Source organism: Varanus komodoensis, unplaced genomic scaffold (genome assembly GCF_004798865.1).
Source record: "Varanus komodoensis strain SLA01 unplaced genomic scaffold, ASM479886v1 scaffold32, whole genome shotgun sequence".
Classification (NCBI taxonomy): Eukaryota; Metazoa; Chordata; class Lepidosauria; order Squamata; family Varanidae; genus Varanus; species Varanus komodoensis.
In genome coordinates this window covers 3,720,516-3,740,836 of record NW_025335798.1, presented here as the reverse complement: position 1 = coordinate 3,740,836, position 20,321 = coordinate 3,720,516, and the positions used below count along the sequence as shown (strand labels likewise).

General features: G+C 46.3%; 1 protein-coding gene across 3 annotated transcripts in view; it reads right to left on the bottom strand.

Annotated features, from left to right (window-relative positions):
• Positions 1 to 3,448: 3,448 nt before the first annotated feature.
• LOC123027329 (probable hydrolase PNKD) overlaps positions 3,449 to 20,321 on the bottom strand; it is a 39,309-nt gene continuing 22,436 nt past the window's right edge. For all 3 annotated transcript variants that reach the window (XM_044438018.1, XM_044438020.1, XM_044438019.1), the window contains exons 2-9: positions 18,153 to 18,268; positions 16,414 to 16,526; positions 11,846 to 11,904; positions 11,422 to 11,514; positions 10,922 to 11,085; positions 10,330 to 10,416; positions 9,370 to 9,485; positions 3,449 to 7,126 (exon numbers count right to left, since the gene is read on the bottom strand). In XM_044438018.1, the coding sequence (XP_044293953.1) occupies positions 6,950 to 7,126; positions 9,370 to 9,485; positions 10,330 to 10,416; positions 10,922 to 11,085; positions 11,422 to 11,514; positions 11,846 to 11,904; positions 16,414 to 16,526; positions 18,153 to 18,268 (925 nt within the window). In that variant the 3' untranslated portion in view covers positions 3,449 to 6,949. The remainder of the gene's footprint in view (positions 7,127 to 9,369; positions 9,486 to 10,329; positions 10,417 to 10,921; positions 11,086 to 11,421; positions 11,515 to 11,845; positions 11,905 to 16,413; positions 16,527 to 18,152; positions 18,269 to 20,321) is intronic.

The following is a 20,321-nucleotide window of genomic DNA, read 5'->3' as shown; positions in this document are numbered from 1 at the left end:
GTTATACTTTACTCAGGGTCTCAGACCTCCTGAATGCAATACAAGAATTTAGGATAGCCCAAATTTACATATCTAAGTAGACCCGGAGATGGCTCCATGCCTCTGGAAATTACTCCACTGATACGTCAAAAATCGCCTTGTGAGATAGTGCAATCTTATTGTCTGTATGGTTGACTGACATTCCTGTATCTTTTCTCCATATGCTGATCACCAAACTTTATTGTAATACAGGCATTCTGTCCTTAATGGCTCTGTACGGGTGTACGTGACTGAGAGTATAAAAACTGCTGGTAGATGAATTAAAGCTTTGCAGCGAGTTCATCTCTGCTAGCCCGGTAATGCATTATCGTGAGTCAACCGCGGGAACCTGGGATAGCCAATAAAGACGTGGAGGTTCATAACGATTGATCTTTCCTATGACCCCGAGTTTTATTTCCTCTTCTCAAATTGAGATTCCGGGATTCTGACAACAGCTTGGGGGGGCAGTCCTCTGATCCAGCTGTTTTGATCTTATACAAAAACTCATAGGAGATCCTATTTATCTTCTATATCATATGTGGTTTGTCCCTGAATGAGTAAGTTCTATCAATTTCTGCAAAGAGTAAGAAATGTCTGAGTATTCATGTTCAATTTTCTTGGGGTGGAGGGAAGAATATCAAATATTTGTTCAGTTTTTATGATCTTGCTTTATTTACAAACATGAAAGTAGTGCAGGGAAGATAAAAAGTGATGTAGTGTCAATAGTACATGAGTCCCTCAAATGCAACAAAGCACCTTAACAACTTATTCAGGCTGTTTCTTACCACCACCTACCAGAACCACTGTTTTCCTTACTCTTACCCTTGCAGCCTTCTTTAAATATACCATCCTGTGCAGAATACTAGCCTGAGCCTACAGCTTGGCATGCAGAGTTGGGTTTGCAGTCTTAGCCCATTAATCAATATTCCTGGTTAGCAGCCAAGCCACTAAGCAGCACAGCATATGCAGCCATTTGCAAATATAGGCAGAAAAAAGACTTTTTCTGTTTACACTTGCATAGAATTGCACCCTATATATGCCGAGAGTTCCAAGAAGTAAACTGCACACCAAACGAGTTGTTCAAACAAGTCATATATGAACTTGCATTATTACTGCTTTTGGTACATATTCAGCAATGCTGTCTAAGTTAATCTAAACATTTGGTGTATATAAGCTGATTTTCTTGATTTCTTACAGCATAATGGTAAATTGAGCAGCAGGTAGCAACATAATGTGAGCACAGAGGGAAACTCTGGCTCTGCTTTCCCTACCTTGAGTTCTCAATATGCTGTGCTTATATAGGAGAAAAGATGAATCCTGGGGACCAGTTTAAAATTAAAACAGGAGCTTCAAGCTCTTGAACAGGAAAAGGTGTGTTAACCCTTCCTCTGAAGTCTTTTCCTCTGTGGTGCTGACTCATTTAATCTGATCAGTTTCCAAGACAGTAGAGACAAGTAGCCTCCACAAGGCGGCAGCCTCTCCCACGAATATCTTTAAGGATACTTTTTGTTAACAATTTCAAGTTCAGTTAGAGAGCTAATGGGTCCCTTGAGAAGCTGTATTATTGAAGTATGAAAAAAGATAGCCTGTTCCCCGGCATAAATTGCAGAAATTAAATCAAGAGAAGAGGCACCTACTACAAGGGTGGTGGAGAAATCTAGACAATGGCCCCGAGTGCCCAAAATTACCAGGATCAGCCTGCAAATGCTGTAACCTTAACAGTTGCTGAAAAGGATTCCAGCAGAGATGCCTTCATATTTAGTGACTGAAAAAGCTTCTCGCACACAGTTGCTGAAGACACAGAAGTCTTCGCAAATTCCTTCTGTTTCTGATATCAGGGGTGGCAGAAGTAGCTATGCAGATGAATGCAAGTTCTTATCTTCTTTGCACAGGCAGATCTGAGTAAATGGATATTCCTAGTTTATCTTTATGGTTGCCAGCTGTTATTACAAGGCTCCTGAGCACTTAATAGTTGAATGACTGGAGATACATTCAGTGTGAAATATTTCCAGGCATTTCCCATACTGGCAAAAAACTTTTGTTTCAACTATACATAAACTTAAAGAAGTCCTGGCAGAAAATGGGCAAGCCTAACTTCAAAGGTTGTGGTGAAGATAAACATAAATCAACCATTAGCCAAAAATCAGTATAGAATCTAAAATCCAGTCAGGCAATACTTTTATTAGTACCAATTAAAATGTAATCTATGAGAATCAATGTATCTTCATAAAACCTGTCCTGTGAAGTCACCTTTGCTGTCCCCTACAGTGAAATCCATACCATTGTTGATGTTTGTGCCTGGCCAATTCACTAGCCCTTTTGAAAAAGCTCCAGGGAGAGCTCTTTTTTCTTACAGTCCTCAGGGGCTTATAGAAGGAGAAACTGTAAAGAGATGCATCTCCCATCTGGAAGGGGATCACTGAACTATCCAAGCAGAAGTTGACAGTGGATGCTAAGAATGTACTGGCTTCACGGCCCTTCTCAGCCTGGAGGTAGGAGATGGGAATGATCAAGCAGGTAGGAAGCACAGAAGGCGGTGAGAAATACCAGAGGCAGTAGCCAGCCAACTCTAAATAAATGCTTCACCATGGTTTGCTTTTTTAAACCTCTGCACACAGAAATCTGAGGTGTCATGGACACGGAGGATTTAAATCAGCTATCTGCCTGGTGGGCTCATTTTCCAGATACAGAGAGCCATGTACAGATACAGAGAGATGGTTCCTTCCCCTGCATAGTAAAATGGTACAATCCAGGAAAAACAGGCCCATTCGACATTGCTGCACGTGGGACTGGCCTTGTAAAGAAGCAGATCCCCTCCCTGCAGATTATTGCCATGGCCACTAGGCTGCATCCGTGGAGATGCAGCCACCTTTCCTGAAGTTGGCACTCCTGCTGTTTCAGGAGGAAGAAAACAGAACTGGGCGGTCTGGGGGAATGGCACGGGCAGGCAGAATGCTGGGTGTGTCACTGGTGTGCTATCATGTTACACGCATCTCTTGAAGTTACCTGCAGGGAAACATGAACAGCACACAACACAATCGCTTCTCTCCCAACATCTATGCCTTTCAGTGCACTTCTCTTTGGAACACTTTGGGAGGGAGGAAAGAGACTTTCCATGGTGAAAAGAGGCTGGGATGTGCGGTGCACCTTTTAGCAAGTTGTGGGTGAGCCCTTTAATCCCAAAGCCACCTTCCCCAATGTGGTGCCCTCCAGCCGTGCCCAGACTGAGCCATCTAATATTGCTAGCCAAAGGCCATGCTGAATAGGAACGATGCCCGGTCTGACACACCCACAGGAAACCTGGTTGGGGAAAGCTGAGGAAAAGGCACTGGTGGATGTGCAGATAGGGTTTCCTGCCAGCTCCTACACATTTGGCTATCTCCATGGTAGCATTTCAAAAGCTATCTTTTTCCAGAAAGCAGGCAAACCATTTAAAATTCAAGGAAAACACCCACGATCAATTTATTGGGAGTTTAAAATCCAAACAAAATCCACAGTGTGCACCACAAAAATTTAAGCCCTAACCCATAAATTAGGTGCTCAAACACACTGTCTTCCTTTCAGCACATAACAAAACACAATCACCCCCATTCCCTGCCTGCCTAAAGTGTCCTGAGTGGCTCACAGTTAACTAATTTCAAGAAAACCCAGGTAAAGCATACCAAATCCCAAATTTGCCTATCTCTGGGGCAGGCAACATGGTGTCCTCTTACTGTTTTGGACTATAGCTCCCATCAACCCCAACCAGCATGGGTCAGGGTTTGTCATCTACAACACTGATTCCCTACCCCCAGTACACACAGCTAGATTGCTCCTGGTATGCTGAAAATGCATACCAGGAGCATGTCTAAAGAAACCAAACAGAAATTCACAAGAAGTCCATTAACTTGTTCAAAGCTGTATGAAAAAGCACTGGGAGAACATTTTTCTTTCATGTTGCTCTTGAACTCTGTCCTAAGCAGAAAATAGATCTCCAGATATTTTGGACTTCAGCATTCCTGACTTCTGACTATACTGAAAGTTGAAATCTAAAACATTTGGATATCTACCTCCCCTAGAGGCTGTAAAAGAGAAAGAGAAAGAGGGGAGGGGGAGAAACCTCTAGATCCATTCTATGTCATGTTTCCTTTCCATTTCTGGAAACCTTCAGAAAAATTGGTATAGAAGCATTAAATGATCCCTTAAATAGGGTTCCATGCTATGGCCAAGGCAGCAGAGGCTTTGGGTGGACCTGAGAGAGGAAAAGCAACTTTGGCCACGTCAACTGCTAAGAGAACAGATCAAATGATGTTAAAGCCAAATTCACAGGCCTTCCGGCATGCATAAGGTAGGGTGAGCTAGTTTATCAACCCACACTTGTAAAAGCAAGAAGATCCACACACACTAAAGCAGGTTTCTGTTTCTCCCCTTCTAGAAAAATGACTTTGTGGTGCTCGTTAGCATCTTCTTCCAAAAAGAGTTCTAACAGCAAATCAAGGCTGCAGTCCTAGAACATGGGAGGAGGCACTCTTGAACTCTATGGCTCTTAAATTTGAGTAAACATGCACATGCTTTGGCTGTAAGCCCAGTTCACCAACAGATGACACTAAGGCAGTGGCAGTAGCTCCTACAGCAGGCACACAAACGTGGGGTTCCCGGTTTGGCCTCACTAACGTCTTTCTAGTGAAGGCGGCCTTGCTCCTTTTCCACAGAGGGCATGCTCTTATCTCTGAAGAGTAGCTGGACAAAGATAAGAGCTTTTTCGTAGTCGCCACTAAGAAAAGGAGCTAAGAAATCCTTACCACCACCTCCTAGGTGACCCACAGGATGGGAAGGATATGCACGTGAATGAAAGGTGGTGGCATGAGTGAGATACCCCACCTATTCTTTCACTGCTGGCCTGTGACCCCAGGGATGCCCCTGGGTAGCAATCTGATTCTCAGGTTGAAAAAAGGCAGTCCACTTTTGCTCTACTATGGCCAAGCACAGGGCAAAGACAGAGCAATCCTGTGCTTATTGTTTGCACTAGGGGCAATTGGGCACCTCATCAAAGATCTCTAGAATCTTGATTTCCATTTCATATTGCAATGAGACAGAAGGCGTCAAGCAGGGCCTGTTGCTATGCTTGACCTTCTGCTGGCACCAGTTTCTCCCACCAACATTCAGCTTTGATGTTTTAATAATAGAACCCTATGCACATTTACTGAGAAGCAAAGTGCCTTAGTTCTTTGTAAGTGGCATGGATTCAGTTCCAAAAGCCATGGACTCAGTGGCTGGACTTCAGCCCCTCCCACTTTATCTTGCTTCCTGCAGAGCTAAGCTGGTGTAGGTGTGCCCATTTCAGATCACAAAGAGGGTATTGTTTAATGTGATGACTGAACTTAGAGAGGATTTCCAAAAAAGCAAACAATTTCCCAACTACTTCATTTTTAACAAAGTATAAGCAGCATCAGAAGCCTTCATTTTCAGTTTTGTTTTCTTATGCCACAAAGCCTGTTTTTGACAGAATGGAAAGTGCAAATTCAAACAGCAAACCTATTCTTATTTTACAGGAAATATATCTTAAAAGTGTTATAAGTCTTAGTAAAATCGGACACTTACAGTGTCAAAGATGGAGGATACTCAGAAATGTAAATTATGCCAAAAATACACAATCAAAATAAAAAACAGATGCAGAGCAATAAAACTGTATAGTGCTTTTTCCCATTGCATTTTCCAAACTCTCAGATGACGTAAAAGGTTGCTTTTTCAGCCTCTGCTGAAATTGGCCCTGTGCTGTGCTTCTCAATTAACAGACGCTAGAGGGTAATAGGAACCAAACTTGTATACATTATGCAAGCACCAACCATATGGTCACACTATGGTGGATAAAGCTTCCGTTAAAACACCCTCACAGTGTTGATTTACGACCTCTCCAGCAAGCGATGTGCATGTGACAGCACTGAAAGGAAACCATGGGTCCCTTCTCGGGCGAGATGTTTGCAGAGGCAGGAGGAAGCATGCCTCCCTGAGCTCCATCCCCCTGCTTCTGTGGGAAGGAGAGGCATTCTCGATCTGGCCTTGATGCATTCCCAAAAGAATTTGTGCTTCGATGGGCAGCTGGGAAAGTGCCTGATGGAAGACCCACAGAATTGGAAAACTGGCTTTTGGGATCAGGGCCACAAATCCATACTTGGCTTCACTGCTAGGAATACACCAATTAGCTCAATTGCAGAGTTCTTAAAAGAAAGCAGTGTTAACAGGCGTCAAAAGAGGAGCATTACTTAAAATGTAGTGCCAGAGGATATCATTCTCCTTTGATGTAGGTGGTCTTGAAAGATGCTCAGCTGTCCAAGAGGAAGTATTGGGGTGCAGGAAGATGGAAGGCAATGGCTCCTTTAGATATGCTGGAAGACCAAACAGGACTTCTGTTCTGACAAATGTGCACCAGTTAATTGGACAACTGGATAAAGTATTGCAATTGTGCTTATAATGTAAGAGGATCCAGGAGATTCCCCATGAGCTCAGAATAGGCAGGCATACCCAAAATAAAATACATGTTCTGAAAATGATGATGCGTATTTCAGCATCTCTTCTGAGCATTGCCCTCTGCTGCTCTCTCCCTCTTCCCTACAGAGCAGTGGGCTGCAAAACAGAAGGGCTCAAAGCAGCCACTAACCAATGCAAGAAAATCCATAACTCCTTTACTCAAAGGCTGCAGGCCCTGCCCTTCCTGTTGCATGGGTAAGCAGCAATAACAACAACAGGTTTTCCGGAAGGGAGAAGATGGGCTCCAGCAAAGAGCCTGGCCCTTCATTCCACCATTCACCCCATGTGATGGGAAAGATCGGTACCCCAGGAGATCTCTCCTCAGGGGGGCAGAGCCCATTTGGGGACCACACTCCTCCTCGAGGAGGCTCTGCTTAGCCCCCTGCACAGAAGTACATCCTGCTCCAGCAGCACACCACCCAGGCTACAAGTTTGCTTTGTAGGCGTCCTTCCGCAGTCGCACCTCCTTCAGGACCCGGGCCCGAAAGATGTCCCAGTTCTCGTCCCTTTGCCGTTGTAGGCCCACGGCTTCTTGCACTGCCTGGCAGTGGGTCCGCAGGAAAGGATTGTACTGTTTCTCTTCACCAATGGTGGAAGGACACTGAAGGAACAGAGATGGAGACGAGGCATATTGCGATCAGCAAGCAATGGGCAGCTTACTCTGGTAACTGCACGGTGAGGATGATGATGGTATTTACCTATATTCTGCCTATTCCCAGTCACTGGGACTAAAGGAAGGTCACAGCATAAAACAACTTGCACAATCGAAACATTCCAAAATGTACAAAAGCTTAAAATACAGTTTAATCAGTTAAATATTAAAATGGTACTATGATTAGCTTGCTGCTTTCCTGTGAACCTGGGGTGGGAACAATGGGAGGGGCAGAACTTTGGCTTACAGAGCAGATCTGACTTCCTCCAACTTTTCATCTGGCCTCGCTGACTCTTATGAATTGGATGTCAAAGGCAGGGGAGATTAAAACGGATGGACAGAGGTATAGCAGGTGAGGGCTTGTTGCACTAGTCAATGCTTTGCAGTGGAAACGGGTTAAAAGTGACTCAGGATTGCACTTCCCTTAGGGGGAAACCTCCAATCTTCTGCATATCCAATGCCCTGCCAGGCTGCAGACAACAGGACAAGCAGAGTGACCAAGGTGACTTTCACCTCTCTGGCCCCCTTGTAAATGTTTAAACTCTAGATGGCCCTTTGAGCCTGTCAGTGGGGACATGCTGGTGGGGGCTGGGCTGGGGCTGCAAAGGCCATAGGATTTCTCAATCCTCTCTCTTCTCTCCCCGTCTACCAGAACACCCTCCCATCTGCCGTCCAGGAAGCAGCCAGTGCCACAATAGCTGCAAGAGGGCAGGGCAGGGAGACTGCAATCCAGAGTGCCACTTCTGAGAGCACAGCAGTGCCCACGGACTGCAGAGCGGGGCTTCGGACACCTCTATGGCCTCTGAGATGGCTGGCTATCTTGAAGGGGGAAGCAAACTGATGAAAAAGCGGGGAGCTCTTACAGGGACAGGGAGCAAGAAAGGGGAGGGGACTAGGGCAGGAATGGGAGTGGCTGAGGCTGGGACGCTCCTCCCAGAAATGTGGGTGGAGCTACATGCGTGCATGCACATGCATGTGACTGGGGCTCACCTGGCCAACTTAAAGGTTATTTCGTTAATCACATTATATCCTGCTTACAGTATCTAAAAATCTCTCAAAGCAGTTCACAGAATGAAGAACTGAAATACATCATACATGCAAACACTTACCAGTTAAAATGCTTCAAGTATTTAAAAGCATAACTAACAGCAACAAACTAGCTAGCTGAGTAACACAATCATTCAGGGGAGGCTTTGGGGAAAGGCGTAGGTCTTTAAACAGGCACCTTAACGAGCCACAGTTGTGCTTCTCCAGTAACAATGGGCAGGTGACTATAAGGGAGATTTCACTGCAGAGAAGCCCTGCTTTGGCTGATTGCCAGAAAGCAGTCTGCAGATCACAATATGGCTGGGGACAAGCAAGGCCTCGGCCTCCAGCACCAGGACACACATCCAATAGCTCTGACGATCCTTGTAACACAAGCTATTAACATGTCACAAGCAAAACTGCACTACAAGCAACCAAGATGACAAGGGCCTGCGTACAAGCCTGCTGCGGGTCTTGCAGACAAGAGGTTTCCTCTTGTCCCGACAACAGGTCCCATCCTCCCCCTCCTCAGACGGCCAACCCGGAACATTTCTCAATAGGTGTTGCACCACTTTCAAATCCCAACCAGAAACAGATGGCTGGAGGAAAGCGCAGGCTGCAGGAAACTCGCCAGACAGGTGTTTCCAGACAGGAGAAAAAGCCAGGAAGTTGCTCCTGGGTGAATGCCATGGCACCTGCAGTGGAAGAAGGCTGAATGCCCAAAGCGGGGCTTTGAGGAGTGGAGAGAATAGACATGCACACGTGCTGCATTGGAAGCCAAAGGGAAGAGAGAGAAACAGACAAAGCTAGTTGAAGCTGGCATTCATCTAAATCAGGGGTCTCAAACTCAACTTACCTGGGGGCCGCTGGAAGTAGAGTCTGGGTGAGACTGGGCTGCATCAAGCGGTGGTGGTGGGCCGCTCATCCCACATCGCTCCCGGAGGCCGGCCCAGGCGCCACTGGCGCTTTGAAGGCCGCAGGGCCCCTCCTCCGTGCCCCACCCATCCCGGCAATTGGCCCGCGAGTTTGAGACCCCTGATCTAAATAGTCAAAGCTGCACCAACTCCCCACACCCTCTTCCAGTTCTGAGTACTGAGTGGCAAGGGCCGATCTCAAAATACACAGAGGGACACATGTGCACACAGAAACATACACAGCGCCCTCACCGTGCTTCTCTTCTCAGCTCGCTGTTGGTTCACCCGCTGTAGCTTCTCCTCCAGGAAAGGGTTACTCTGCTCCAGAAGGCTTGCAAACATTAGGCACTCTAAAGCATATTCGTGCCCTAGAAAGAGGACAAGGATGATCAAGAGCAGCTGTGCTGAAGAAGCGGCAAATGTTCTGCAAGTTCTCTCTATCAGCCCAGCTACGTCCCAATTTACACCTGCTTTCATTCCCTGTAGAGCTGTCTCCCTCTAGGTTTCATGCATAGCTTCCTTCATGGAAACCCAAGCCTTCTGAAATAGTCAATATCAGGGCCACAGCTGCACTGCATATACAGAAGCCCTTGGGGCTGCCTCCAACTCTTTTATAGCAAAATCACAACTGCATTCAATGCACCTGACAACACACACAATTTAAGCTCAGTGCTGTGATTCCAACTGGGCTGAGGGGAGGATGGGGAGAGAGAAAGGGCGGGGCGGGGAAAACAGCACACACAGAAACTTGCCAGCCTTGGGTCTTCAGTGATATTCCTACAACTTCCAGAATCTTTCAGCACTGGCCATGATAGCTGGGGATGATAGGAGCTGTAGCTATGTGGAAGGGTCACAGCTCAGCATTAGAGCACCTGACTTGCCGACAGAAGGTCCTGGGGCAGTCCCTGGCATCTTGAGGGAGGCGGGTGCAAACATTGCCATCTGACACCTTGGAGAGTTGCTGCCTGCCAAAGCTGCTAATACAGGACCAAAGGCCTGTCTGGCATAAGGCCGCTTCCTAGGTAGGGAACTACTGCTAGACATTCCCACCAGGCACCCCTGAGCCCAGCAGACTCTCTCCTGGGGGCTTCACTCAGACACCCCTTGTGTTCCTCCTCTTCTGTTATAACGCAGGAGTGGGCCAGTTCTTGCACCTGACAGTCAGGGGAGGGATGGAACATAAAGAGGGTCAAAGCTGTGAGAAGTGTCCACCTGGCCAAAGCAGTGTATCTTCAGGAAGGTCTGCTGTCATGTCTAGCGAGGCCAGCATGGTTTCTGGTGTCCCTTCAAATATACGACCTGGAGAGGAGGATCAAGGAGTTGATTCAGCAATGAAAAAGGAGGCAATAAGGCAAGAATACAAAACATGTGACCTTTGGGATGCTCTAGGAATTGGGTTAGTCGGGCAGGAACCAAGCAGCCCATTCCTAGAGCATCTGTTCCTCCCTAGAGGTTCCCAGGCAACACCTGACAGACCAGTAACTGGGTCAGGATGCTTGGGGTGGAAAGCAAGCTGCAGGTTCCTCCTGCCTGGCAAGCCCCACACTGTAAAACCTGCGTGTGTGAGTGCTGTGCATGAGTAAGGATGGGCAGGGGGTGCACTAGGGTGGGGGAGTTTTACATGCAGATGGTAAAAGGAAACACTGCATCCGGGGAGCACAAGTTCTGCACTTCAGCTACTACCCCCAAGTGGCTACAGGAGGCAGGTTTGTATTTTACTCTCCAATGGTGGGAAGCAGAAGTTACCCTAGAAACAAAAAGCTTTCTTTCTCACTCTCCACACCCTGCTCAGGTTATGACTCACCACAGCCAGAAAGGAAGAGGAGGTCTCCTGAGAAAAGCGAGGCTGGCCCTTCAAAAGGCTTCCCATCCAGCACATAAACCATGTGCCCCACTGTGTGTCCAGGCGTGAAGAGGGCCTTGAAGGTCAAGCATCCGACTGCAATGGTCTCCTTGTCTGAGAGGGGACTAGAACATAACATAACACTGAGGTCACAATCACAGAGGAGGAGTAACATGTAGCCAGCCCAGAAGGTCTCAATAGCATTCAGGATATGGAGGAAGTGCAGGGATGCTTCCCTGTCCAAATACTTCCCATGGGCACACAAACATCTACGTTTGCCTTAGAGGCTCAGGAATGACAGGCAACCGCTGTGTGCTTCACCCGCTTCCCTGCCACAGTGCAGCAGGCTGTTGGAGGCAGGCTTGTTAGCAGTTTCCTGGACAGTTCTGGCCTAATTGGGTGGGTGGGTGATGAGCCTTTCCGTCCTGGACTCAGCAGGGCAGCACCAAAAGGTCACTCACTCTGTCAGTTCAGGGATGTCATCATGGCTGCTGCCATACACTCTGCAGGAGCTGTGCTGCCGCCTCAGGGCTGCATTACCCCCGCTGTGATCCCTGCAAGAGGAGGCGCATTAGCAGTGGGGCCACGGACAGCTCGTCTCCCTTACCCATCCCCCCCTTGCCTTTCTGACTTCAGCACCCAGAGCCAGAGGCTTATTCCCAAAGTAGACCAGACAGGCCAATGCCCTCCCGACTCCCATTCTGGGCCACAGGAGATTCAGACTATGCAAGCCCAATGGAATCGATTTCCCCCTCTCCCACCCCCCTTTTGCTGACTTCTCTTGCTAACCAAGGCCAGAAAGAATTTGCTCAGCACGCAACATCTGGGGCCTTCTCGCCCTCTTGTCTGGAGGTCATCAAGGGAAGGGGGGGGGCTTCCCCTTACCAGTGCTTGTGAGTGCACAGGATGGCTTCCAGGGTCACCCCCTCTTTCTCAATGGCTGACTGCAAAGCAAGAGAAAGAAAGGTTTATAGGAGTCCTGTCCTGTAGCATCCCAGTAAGAGCAGGCTAGCCTCGAACACAGGAAGCTTCCAGTTTACCTGCTTTCTGCTTCTCCTCTGCCCCACTGCAGGAACAGTGGCTGATTGTACAGCAAGGACACAGGGGGTTTTAGGAGATACATTTGCCTTCCCCAACTTGGTGCCCTCTGAATCTTTTGAACTATAACTTCAGCATTCCTGACCATCAGCCATGTGAGCTGGGGTTGACCGAGTTGAAGCCCCAAACATCTGGAAGGCAACAACTGTGGAAGGCTGGCACTCAGCAAACAGGATCACAGCACAGATGGATTGACTGAGACAGGCAAAGCAAGTGATCCCTATTTATTGATTTATTATATGTGTATCTTCCTTCAAGGGATTCGGGGGCAGATTACATAATCCTCCTTCTCTCAGTCTTACCCTTATTTTCTTTTGGGGGCAAAACCTGTCCCATAGAGGCTCCTTTAGATATGATCTGTGATGTTTGCCTTCTAAATCTGAACATGTCCAAAGCTCATGATGAAGCTCGTAAGATAAGCCTGCACACAAAAATGCGCTGCTTTCCAAAAATATGCATAAAAATATATTCATTTCAGACAGCGCATGAACGAAGCACCTTATTCATCGGCAAGCTGTTTGGAAAATGAATGCGTTTGCAAAACTATGCTAGCAAAAATGGTGGGTTTTTAAAATGTGGCATGAAAATACATAGAACACTTCACAGGACAAAAGGTGATAGCAATTTGATGCAAAACAAACTTACAAGTGTTAAAACACCCACTCCAGAATCTAAATGAAATCAAGTCTGACAATTGCCCCATTCCTATGTACTGAGATTTACATGACTCCTCTGATGCCTTGGCATGTCCCAAGCCCCTGTATGCTAGGAGAAAGAGAGCAACACAGCCAACATATATGACTCAAAGCTGAATCTACTCCAGTGCTGAGAATAATGGGCAGTTGAGCTTAGACAAGGAGAAGAAAAGGACTACATTTATTGATGGGGCATGGCAGTATTGGCAAATTTAAACTGGGCATTGCTCCATTGTGCCCAGAAGCACAAATGACTGCCTCTCCGTCTCCAGGCAGTACAGGCATTTCCTCTGTGCCACCATTCTTGACTTGCCTCCTTCCTCCTGTTAACCGCCCAAGAGATTCAGCTATTGGGTAGTATAAAAATGAAAAAAATAAATGCCTTCTAGAGAGTCTGTGTGTCAGATCTAATGCTCAAGACCATGCTAGGCCTTCAGCCACCAGGAAGCACCACCTTCCCTACAGATCTATCCTATAGTCACTTTTATCCAGTTATGTAGAGGTTACTGGAATTGGAGCCGCAGAGCTCCTTGTGGTTGGCTCGTGAATACAACCGCCTCCTGCAGAAGAGGGATGGGCACCTTGCGGCCCTCTGGACATGTTTGGATTCCCATCTGCCCTCACCATTGGCTGTACTGGTTAGCACTAAGGGGGGCCTGGGCTTGCAGCACACCAACACCTGGCAGGCCGCATCCTCCCCACACATGCTTAGAGGATGCGGTCAAGTGTCCCTTAGGGGTTACCAAGGGTGTTTCTTGGTTTGTTTTTGTGGCATTTTTTGCAAGCATAGGCACATTTTTAGCTGTTGCTGCAGCACAAAGATGTTACTTCATTGGGATTCACTCGGATGGTCCCAATGTAAATCAGGACAGTGCTAAGCTGGCTTTCCCCAATGTGGTGCCCTCCAGATGTTAAATCTGAACTGCAACTTTCACTACCATCATTGTTAATATTAATGATAATTTTTATTTCTATACTGCTCCACAGCCAAAGCTCTCTGGACTGTTTATAACAATCCATAAAAACAGACCAAAAATGCAATAAGAAACAGCGAAAAGTTCAAAAGTTTGAAATAGCTTAAAAAGACAGTAACAGAGACTCTGCAGAAACACTGGGAATGGGTAACCCCTTCAGGCCAAGCAAGTCTTTAAAGGCCTTGGAAAAGAAAGCTGTCTTAACCTGGAGCTAAAAAGATGACAGATACAGTGTCAGCTGAAACACAGTTGCTCCATAAACGGGGGCCACCACAGAAAAAGCCCTCGACCTTGTTGCCACCCTCTGTGCTTCCTTCAGTGGTGGCACTTGGAGAAAGGCTCCAGAGGTTGAGTGTAACATCTGAGTGGGTCATGGCTGGGAGAGGCTCTCCAGCAAGTATTGTGGTCCTAAGCCATGTAAGGCTTTATAGGTTAACACCATCGCCTTGAATTGGGCCTGGAAGCACAGAGGCAGCCAATGCAAGTGGAACAGAAATGGTTTTATGTGTTCAGACCTGTGAGTCCTAGCTATTACTCTGGTTGCCACGTTCTGCATCAGCTGCAGCTTCTGAACCACCTTCAAAGGCAGCCCCATGTAGAATGCATTGCAGTAATCCAATCTAGAAATTACCAGAGCATATATTACTGAAGCCAGGCTATCCTGCAGATAGGGCTGCAGCTTGGCCACCAGCCAAACCTGGTAGAAAGCGCTCCAAGCCACTGAGGTCAGCTGAGCTTCAAGTGACAAAGATGGATCAAGGAGCACCTCAAAGCTACGAAGTTGCTCCTTGGGGGGATGCAACCAACCATCCCAGTTTACTGGCCATGCTGGCAGATGTCTTTGCTTGCAGCCTGAAAGAAATTCTATTGGGAAAAGGCTGACCTAGACAAACCCCCAGAAAGGAAGCCCCTGGTCTGAAGGGTATGTGCAGGAATTATTTACAGCCACCACCCCCCTCTAAATCGTGATACCTGACCTTTTACCCACTTAGGTCTTCAGCTTGGCTGTCTCATCCGGCCACCCCACATGCCCTTATGGATGGCAGCTAAATGAAATACGCAGCTGTATCTTGAGCCTAACAGGAAGCGCCAGGCAGGCAGGCAGGAGCCTTTGAAGAGGAAAATGAAACAAGCCTCAAGCAGGAGGGATGGTGTTCATCACGTGAGGCTGCGGCTCTAACCTTGGGATGACCTTGGCCGTGCTCAGCTCCTATTGAACAGATTGCTTTCCTCTCCATCTGCCGGGGGGCAGAGTCCATAGCCTTCCAAGTACATGGCAGGCTGGCGGAGAAGAGGCGAGGCTAACCACAGATTTAAATCCCCTGACAAAGATTACTGAAAGCAGCAAGCAAGAATACTTATTATGTTCTCTGCTGGTGATGGCAGGCCAAAATGAGAACAAACAGGATTCAGTATACCATGTCAACTATATATTTGGAAAAGGAGCTGTATGGGCCATGTTCTCTCCAGGCCTTCCCTTATGCAAGCCTACACAGCTACCATATAGAGATCACAAGAAATCCAAACACTTCTCCTTCCTAATCCCTGAATTAGTGGCTGATTCTAGGCCAGGACCAGATCCTTCCAGTAGCACAAGGGATGCTTTCGTCTCCTGGTCCTCTGCCCTGCAGTGCACGCAAGTCTCCTTCATCCAAAGCAGTCCAATGCCTTGCTGCTTCCTGCCTGCTGTTCATGCTGTGTTATTCCCTCTAGGAATGCAAGCCAGGAGCAGGGAACCTGTGAACCCCAGCTCTTAACATCCCCAAACATCCGCCATGCTGACTGGAAGTGATGGGCACTGGAGTCCAAAGTATCTGGAAAGCCACCGTTTTCCAGCCTTTGAAGTAGGCAGTTATTCAAGGTTAGGATCAACTGTGCCTTTGACCCAACAGAGCCTGATGCAAAAGAAATACACTTAGAATGAAGGACTTCTGAGGCCAATAATTTGTTCTGAGTCCACCATCTTTCCATGTAATTCCTGAATGCCAACCACACACACTTTAGATTACTTCATTCCAACAGTAGCATTTTGGGCAGGGGAGCAGGGAGTGTCATCTTGTTGCTGTTGTTAAATAGTTGGGAATTGGAGATCTACTTCACATCACCTGCATATCTACCAGTACATCCCAGTCTGCCTTCTGCTCATGCCAGTGAACTACTTGTCAGTTCTACACATTAGTTTAATAAGCTTACTCACATACTGTGAATTCTCACGGGAGCACAAAGAATCTAGAATAGACAAGGAAGAGAATCTATTCCTTCATGGCTATGGTTTTGTCCAAGCCTTCCTAAGCTGATGCCCTCCAGATGTTTTGGATTAGAACTCCCAGCACTGACTACTGTCCATGCCATCTGGGGCCAATGGTACAAAACATCTGGATGATGCCCAGATGGGAAGGCTTGTTAGAAATGCTGAAGGCATTTTGGGGAAAGAACCATTTTTGACTTTTCAGGGTGGTATGCCACATTACCAGGCGTGGTAATTTGCAGGGATATTTGCAGGGATATTTACCAGGGATATTTGCAGAATGCAAGAATGTGATGTGAGCCGCCCCGAGGCTTCGGCGAATGGGGCGGCATAAAAATGTTTTAATAAATAAATAAATAAAGAAGGAAGGAAGGACAATGGAAGTGGTCCTGACTTGGGAGGGACAATGGAAGTGGTCCCCTGCACAGTTTTTCTCACCTGCACAGCCAGAGGGTCAGAGGGGTCCACAGCCGCGGCACAGTTTGAGCTGGTATCTATAATGAGGTAGCTGTAGTTATTTGACAGGACAGGGATGGGCAAAATCTTCACTCCTGGGATGGCACAGACACAGAGAAAGGAAAGAACAGGAAAGTCAACATGATGGATACAGCGGTCTTTATAGTATTAGTGATGCTTTCCCTTGATAATTTGATTGGAGGTCAAACAAGAGACAGGGTGGCACCATTGTTGGAGTGCTGAACATCTGGATTTCTAGTCCCCACCTTGGCCATGAAGCTCACTGAATGACTTCAGGCCAATTACAGATTCTCAGTGTTACGTACCTCACAGGATGTTGCAAAGATAATATAGAGTAGTGGAGGATTATATAAACCACCTTGGAATCTTTGCAGGACAAAAGGTGGGGGATAAATATTATAAACAAACAAGAAATACAGAAAACACTAGTAATAATATTACGAGTGCAGCACCAAGAGCAGCAGAGGATTCAGCACCTGCAGCACAGAGGGTGGATTTCCCTGTCTACCCACAGACCTCCCCCCTTCATGGGTGGAGAGGGAAGTCTGCTCCATCATATGGCCCTTGGAATGCCAGCCATGGGAACACAGGAGTGATCCCCAAGGGTTCCTATATGAGGGAAGCCTCAAAAAACAGGTATTCATTAATTTATTTTAAAATAATGTATTTATTTTTACATGTTCAAACTTCAGTCACCTTCAAAATACCCTCTGTTTGATGCAATGCACCTATTGAGACTTTTTTCCACTGCTCAAAACAGGTTTTGACTGCACTAATTTTGATGCCTTTTAGTGCTTCTGCCATTTTTTGTTTCATCTCTTCCACATCAGCAAAACATTTCCCTTTGAGGACCTTTTTCATCCAGGGAAACAAGAAAAAGTTGCATGGGACAAGATCGGGTGAATAGGGAGGGTGGGGCAGAAGGGTCATGCCATTTTTGGTCAAAAACTGCTGAACATTCAGCCGAACAAAATTTCACTGCCGTACATTGCTCATGTAAATCAGCCATCACGAATAGGCAAACCCGTTGAAAGAGTCTCCAAAAAAACCCTCACTGAAGCTGAATGCAGCCTCTCGCAACAACCCAGCTGGGTACATGATGTAGATGGGTTCCTACAACACTCACCCAGCGGAGAAAGCCTGTAAAACAAGGGCCCACCCTCCAGAAGATAATTCCTGGAGGTTTTTTGGGGGGGGGGCGGTTCCCCCCTTGTATATATAAGAGGCCCTCTGCTCAGAAAACAAATGAAAGCAAAAGCACACAAAGATGTAAACACAAATCAAAAAAGAATATAGTTCAAAGTAGTGAACATTTTTGAAGATTGGGGATGGAGACTGGGATGGGGCAGTGTTAATAAACAAGTTCATTTGTGCAACAGTGCAAGTGAGATTAAAAAATTACTCATATGGCCATAAAAAGGCTGAAATTAGAAAAAAATGCAACCCATCAGACAGGCCCGACTTGAACCTCCAACCATTTTAACTGATCAAAAAGATGCCACTTGTGAAAGCTGAAACTTATTCATGTCCCTTGCAAAGAAGGAAAAAAAAGAAAAGGAAAAAATGGGAAAATACTTGGGAAGCTAAAATCCACATCATAACCAAAATATATTGCCTTGTGTTTAATGAAAAGAAATACTCAGAAGATGCAGTGCATCAGAAGCTCAGTGGAGAAATGACTAAACTCCACCAGTGCTCACCAGTGAACTCCACAGGCTGGGGAATGGAGTGTCCTTGGGGATATCGCTCCCGTGCTTTCCTCACCTGACGCTTGTAGAACAGGTAGCCCAGCCGGGTGTGGGCGTAGAGATTATACCTGAGAGAAAGACAGTGAGGTGAATCAGACCATGCCCATGAACAAACACTTCCATATACCGGTTTACTTTAATCAAGTAATTTAATTTAATTCAATTTAATTTAATTGTAAATTAAAATAAAGCCCTTTAATCAAGACAAGGTTTAACCAAACAAAGAGCCACTGCTGGCATTTTATAGCATTGGCAGCATAAGGTGGTCTCACAAACCTCAAACTCTGGGAATCTAGCACGGCCAGCACATACCCACCCTGGTGCTTAGCTAGCCAGATCGTTGTTTCTGCTTAATACTTTGCATTTATAATGTGCCACTTCATTTTCTCCTTCCCTGCATTGTATTATTAAATGTTCAAAAGGCATTGGATGTCAAATGGTTATCACTCTCTCTGTTAAGGATTCTTAGCAGGGAGTGCTGATTCTTATGTGGCCAAAGCACCCCACCCACATGCCATTGAGGAAGCTGCACCAAACCACCTATTTGCTTCCTGATGCATTTTTGTTTTATGGTGTGTGTGGAGAGAATGTTTAGAACTCAGGAAGGATGCAGGGACAGAAAGCAATCAAAGTCTACAGGATATTCTTTGGGGAGTGATGATGCCCCCTGACATCTTGAAGACTCATACAAAACTCTACTTATTACTGAATCTTTGAGGTATGTAACAAAGCAAAAGACTTGGTCAGTACAAAAACAAAACCAAACCAAATACCGAAAGCATTCTTCCCCTAAGCTGGTGGCCACCCAGATGGGTGGCACTGCATTTCCCATATTTCAGCTAGCTAGGAATGATGGGAAGTGTAGTACAACACTTCTGGAAGTTACCAGCTTAAAGAAAGCTGGACTAAAGGCTCTGTTAAGTCCATTTGGCAGTGGCACAGCTGACAATAGTTATGCAGCTAGTTTTCAAGCCAAGACTGGTTCAAGAGGAATTGTAGACTGCCTGCCCCCTAAGCACCTTGCTGACATGTCTTTTAGAACAAGGGGAGTTGGAAGGTGATACATTTGGTAGAATGGTGCTCCAAACAGAAAGCAGTTACACATGCCTCACCAAAATGTAATTTAAAAAAAAAAAAAACCATAAAAGACCAGAGAAACTGCTGTAGAAGCCAGTCTCAGCCAGGTCAAAGGTCGAGAATCACTAAGCAAGATTCCCACAGATTAAAACATTAAGTTAAAAAAATCTACAGAGCATGTGGACTTGGTCATTTCAATATAGTTTCAAGGAACAGGTGCCCACGCTCCCCTCAGCTTACTGCAAGGGTTACAGAAAGAGAATGAAACCACTGAAACATTTGACTGCACAGAAGAGTACAAGGCAGCTGCAAGGACTGAGAGCAAGGAAGTCTATAACAAGTGATACACGTTCCTTTCTCAGAAGTGAGGGCCTGTGTACCCACAAGGTATATCTTATCTGAATTTTCCGATGTAATTCTCACAGGACTCGTATCTGATCACTGTCAGACAGGGTAGGGAACATGTGCCTGTGAAATCATGTCAAATTCATCTGATATCAAACACAGGAAAGTCACATCAGCATATTGTATCAATATTTGTTTCCCTCCTTTAATAGTAAATCGGCAAGCGTCTGTGGGAAGGAGAGAATGTGCACTGGAGAAGAGAAGCACAGGGCCTTCCAAAAATTGATTTGGGTGGTGGGGCTGGGGGAGGAGAAAAGGGTCCATGAAAGGATGTGGATGTTGCAGTACAAGGCAGCTTCACTTGTGTTCACCACTTCCTTTCCTTACGCAACTCTATTTGTATGACACAATAAGAACATTGAACATCTCTTTGTGCTGAAAACCCAGGCCTTTATAAAGGGACACAAAATGGAGTACTGTCCCTCATTACTGGTGATGTCATGAACACCATCCAATGGGTTTCCACAGTACTTGCACAGCTAGTCGCCACGGCACTCAAAGTCATAACGGAAGTGATAGCAGATAAGAGGGTGGCTAGAAGTGAGAAGCTGGTGGCAGGCAGGAATCTGACTTTCCCTTCAACAGTGTAACTCAGCTTTTCTGCCTCCGGGCACATTAAGCCCTGGATCTATTTTTAGC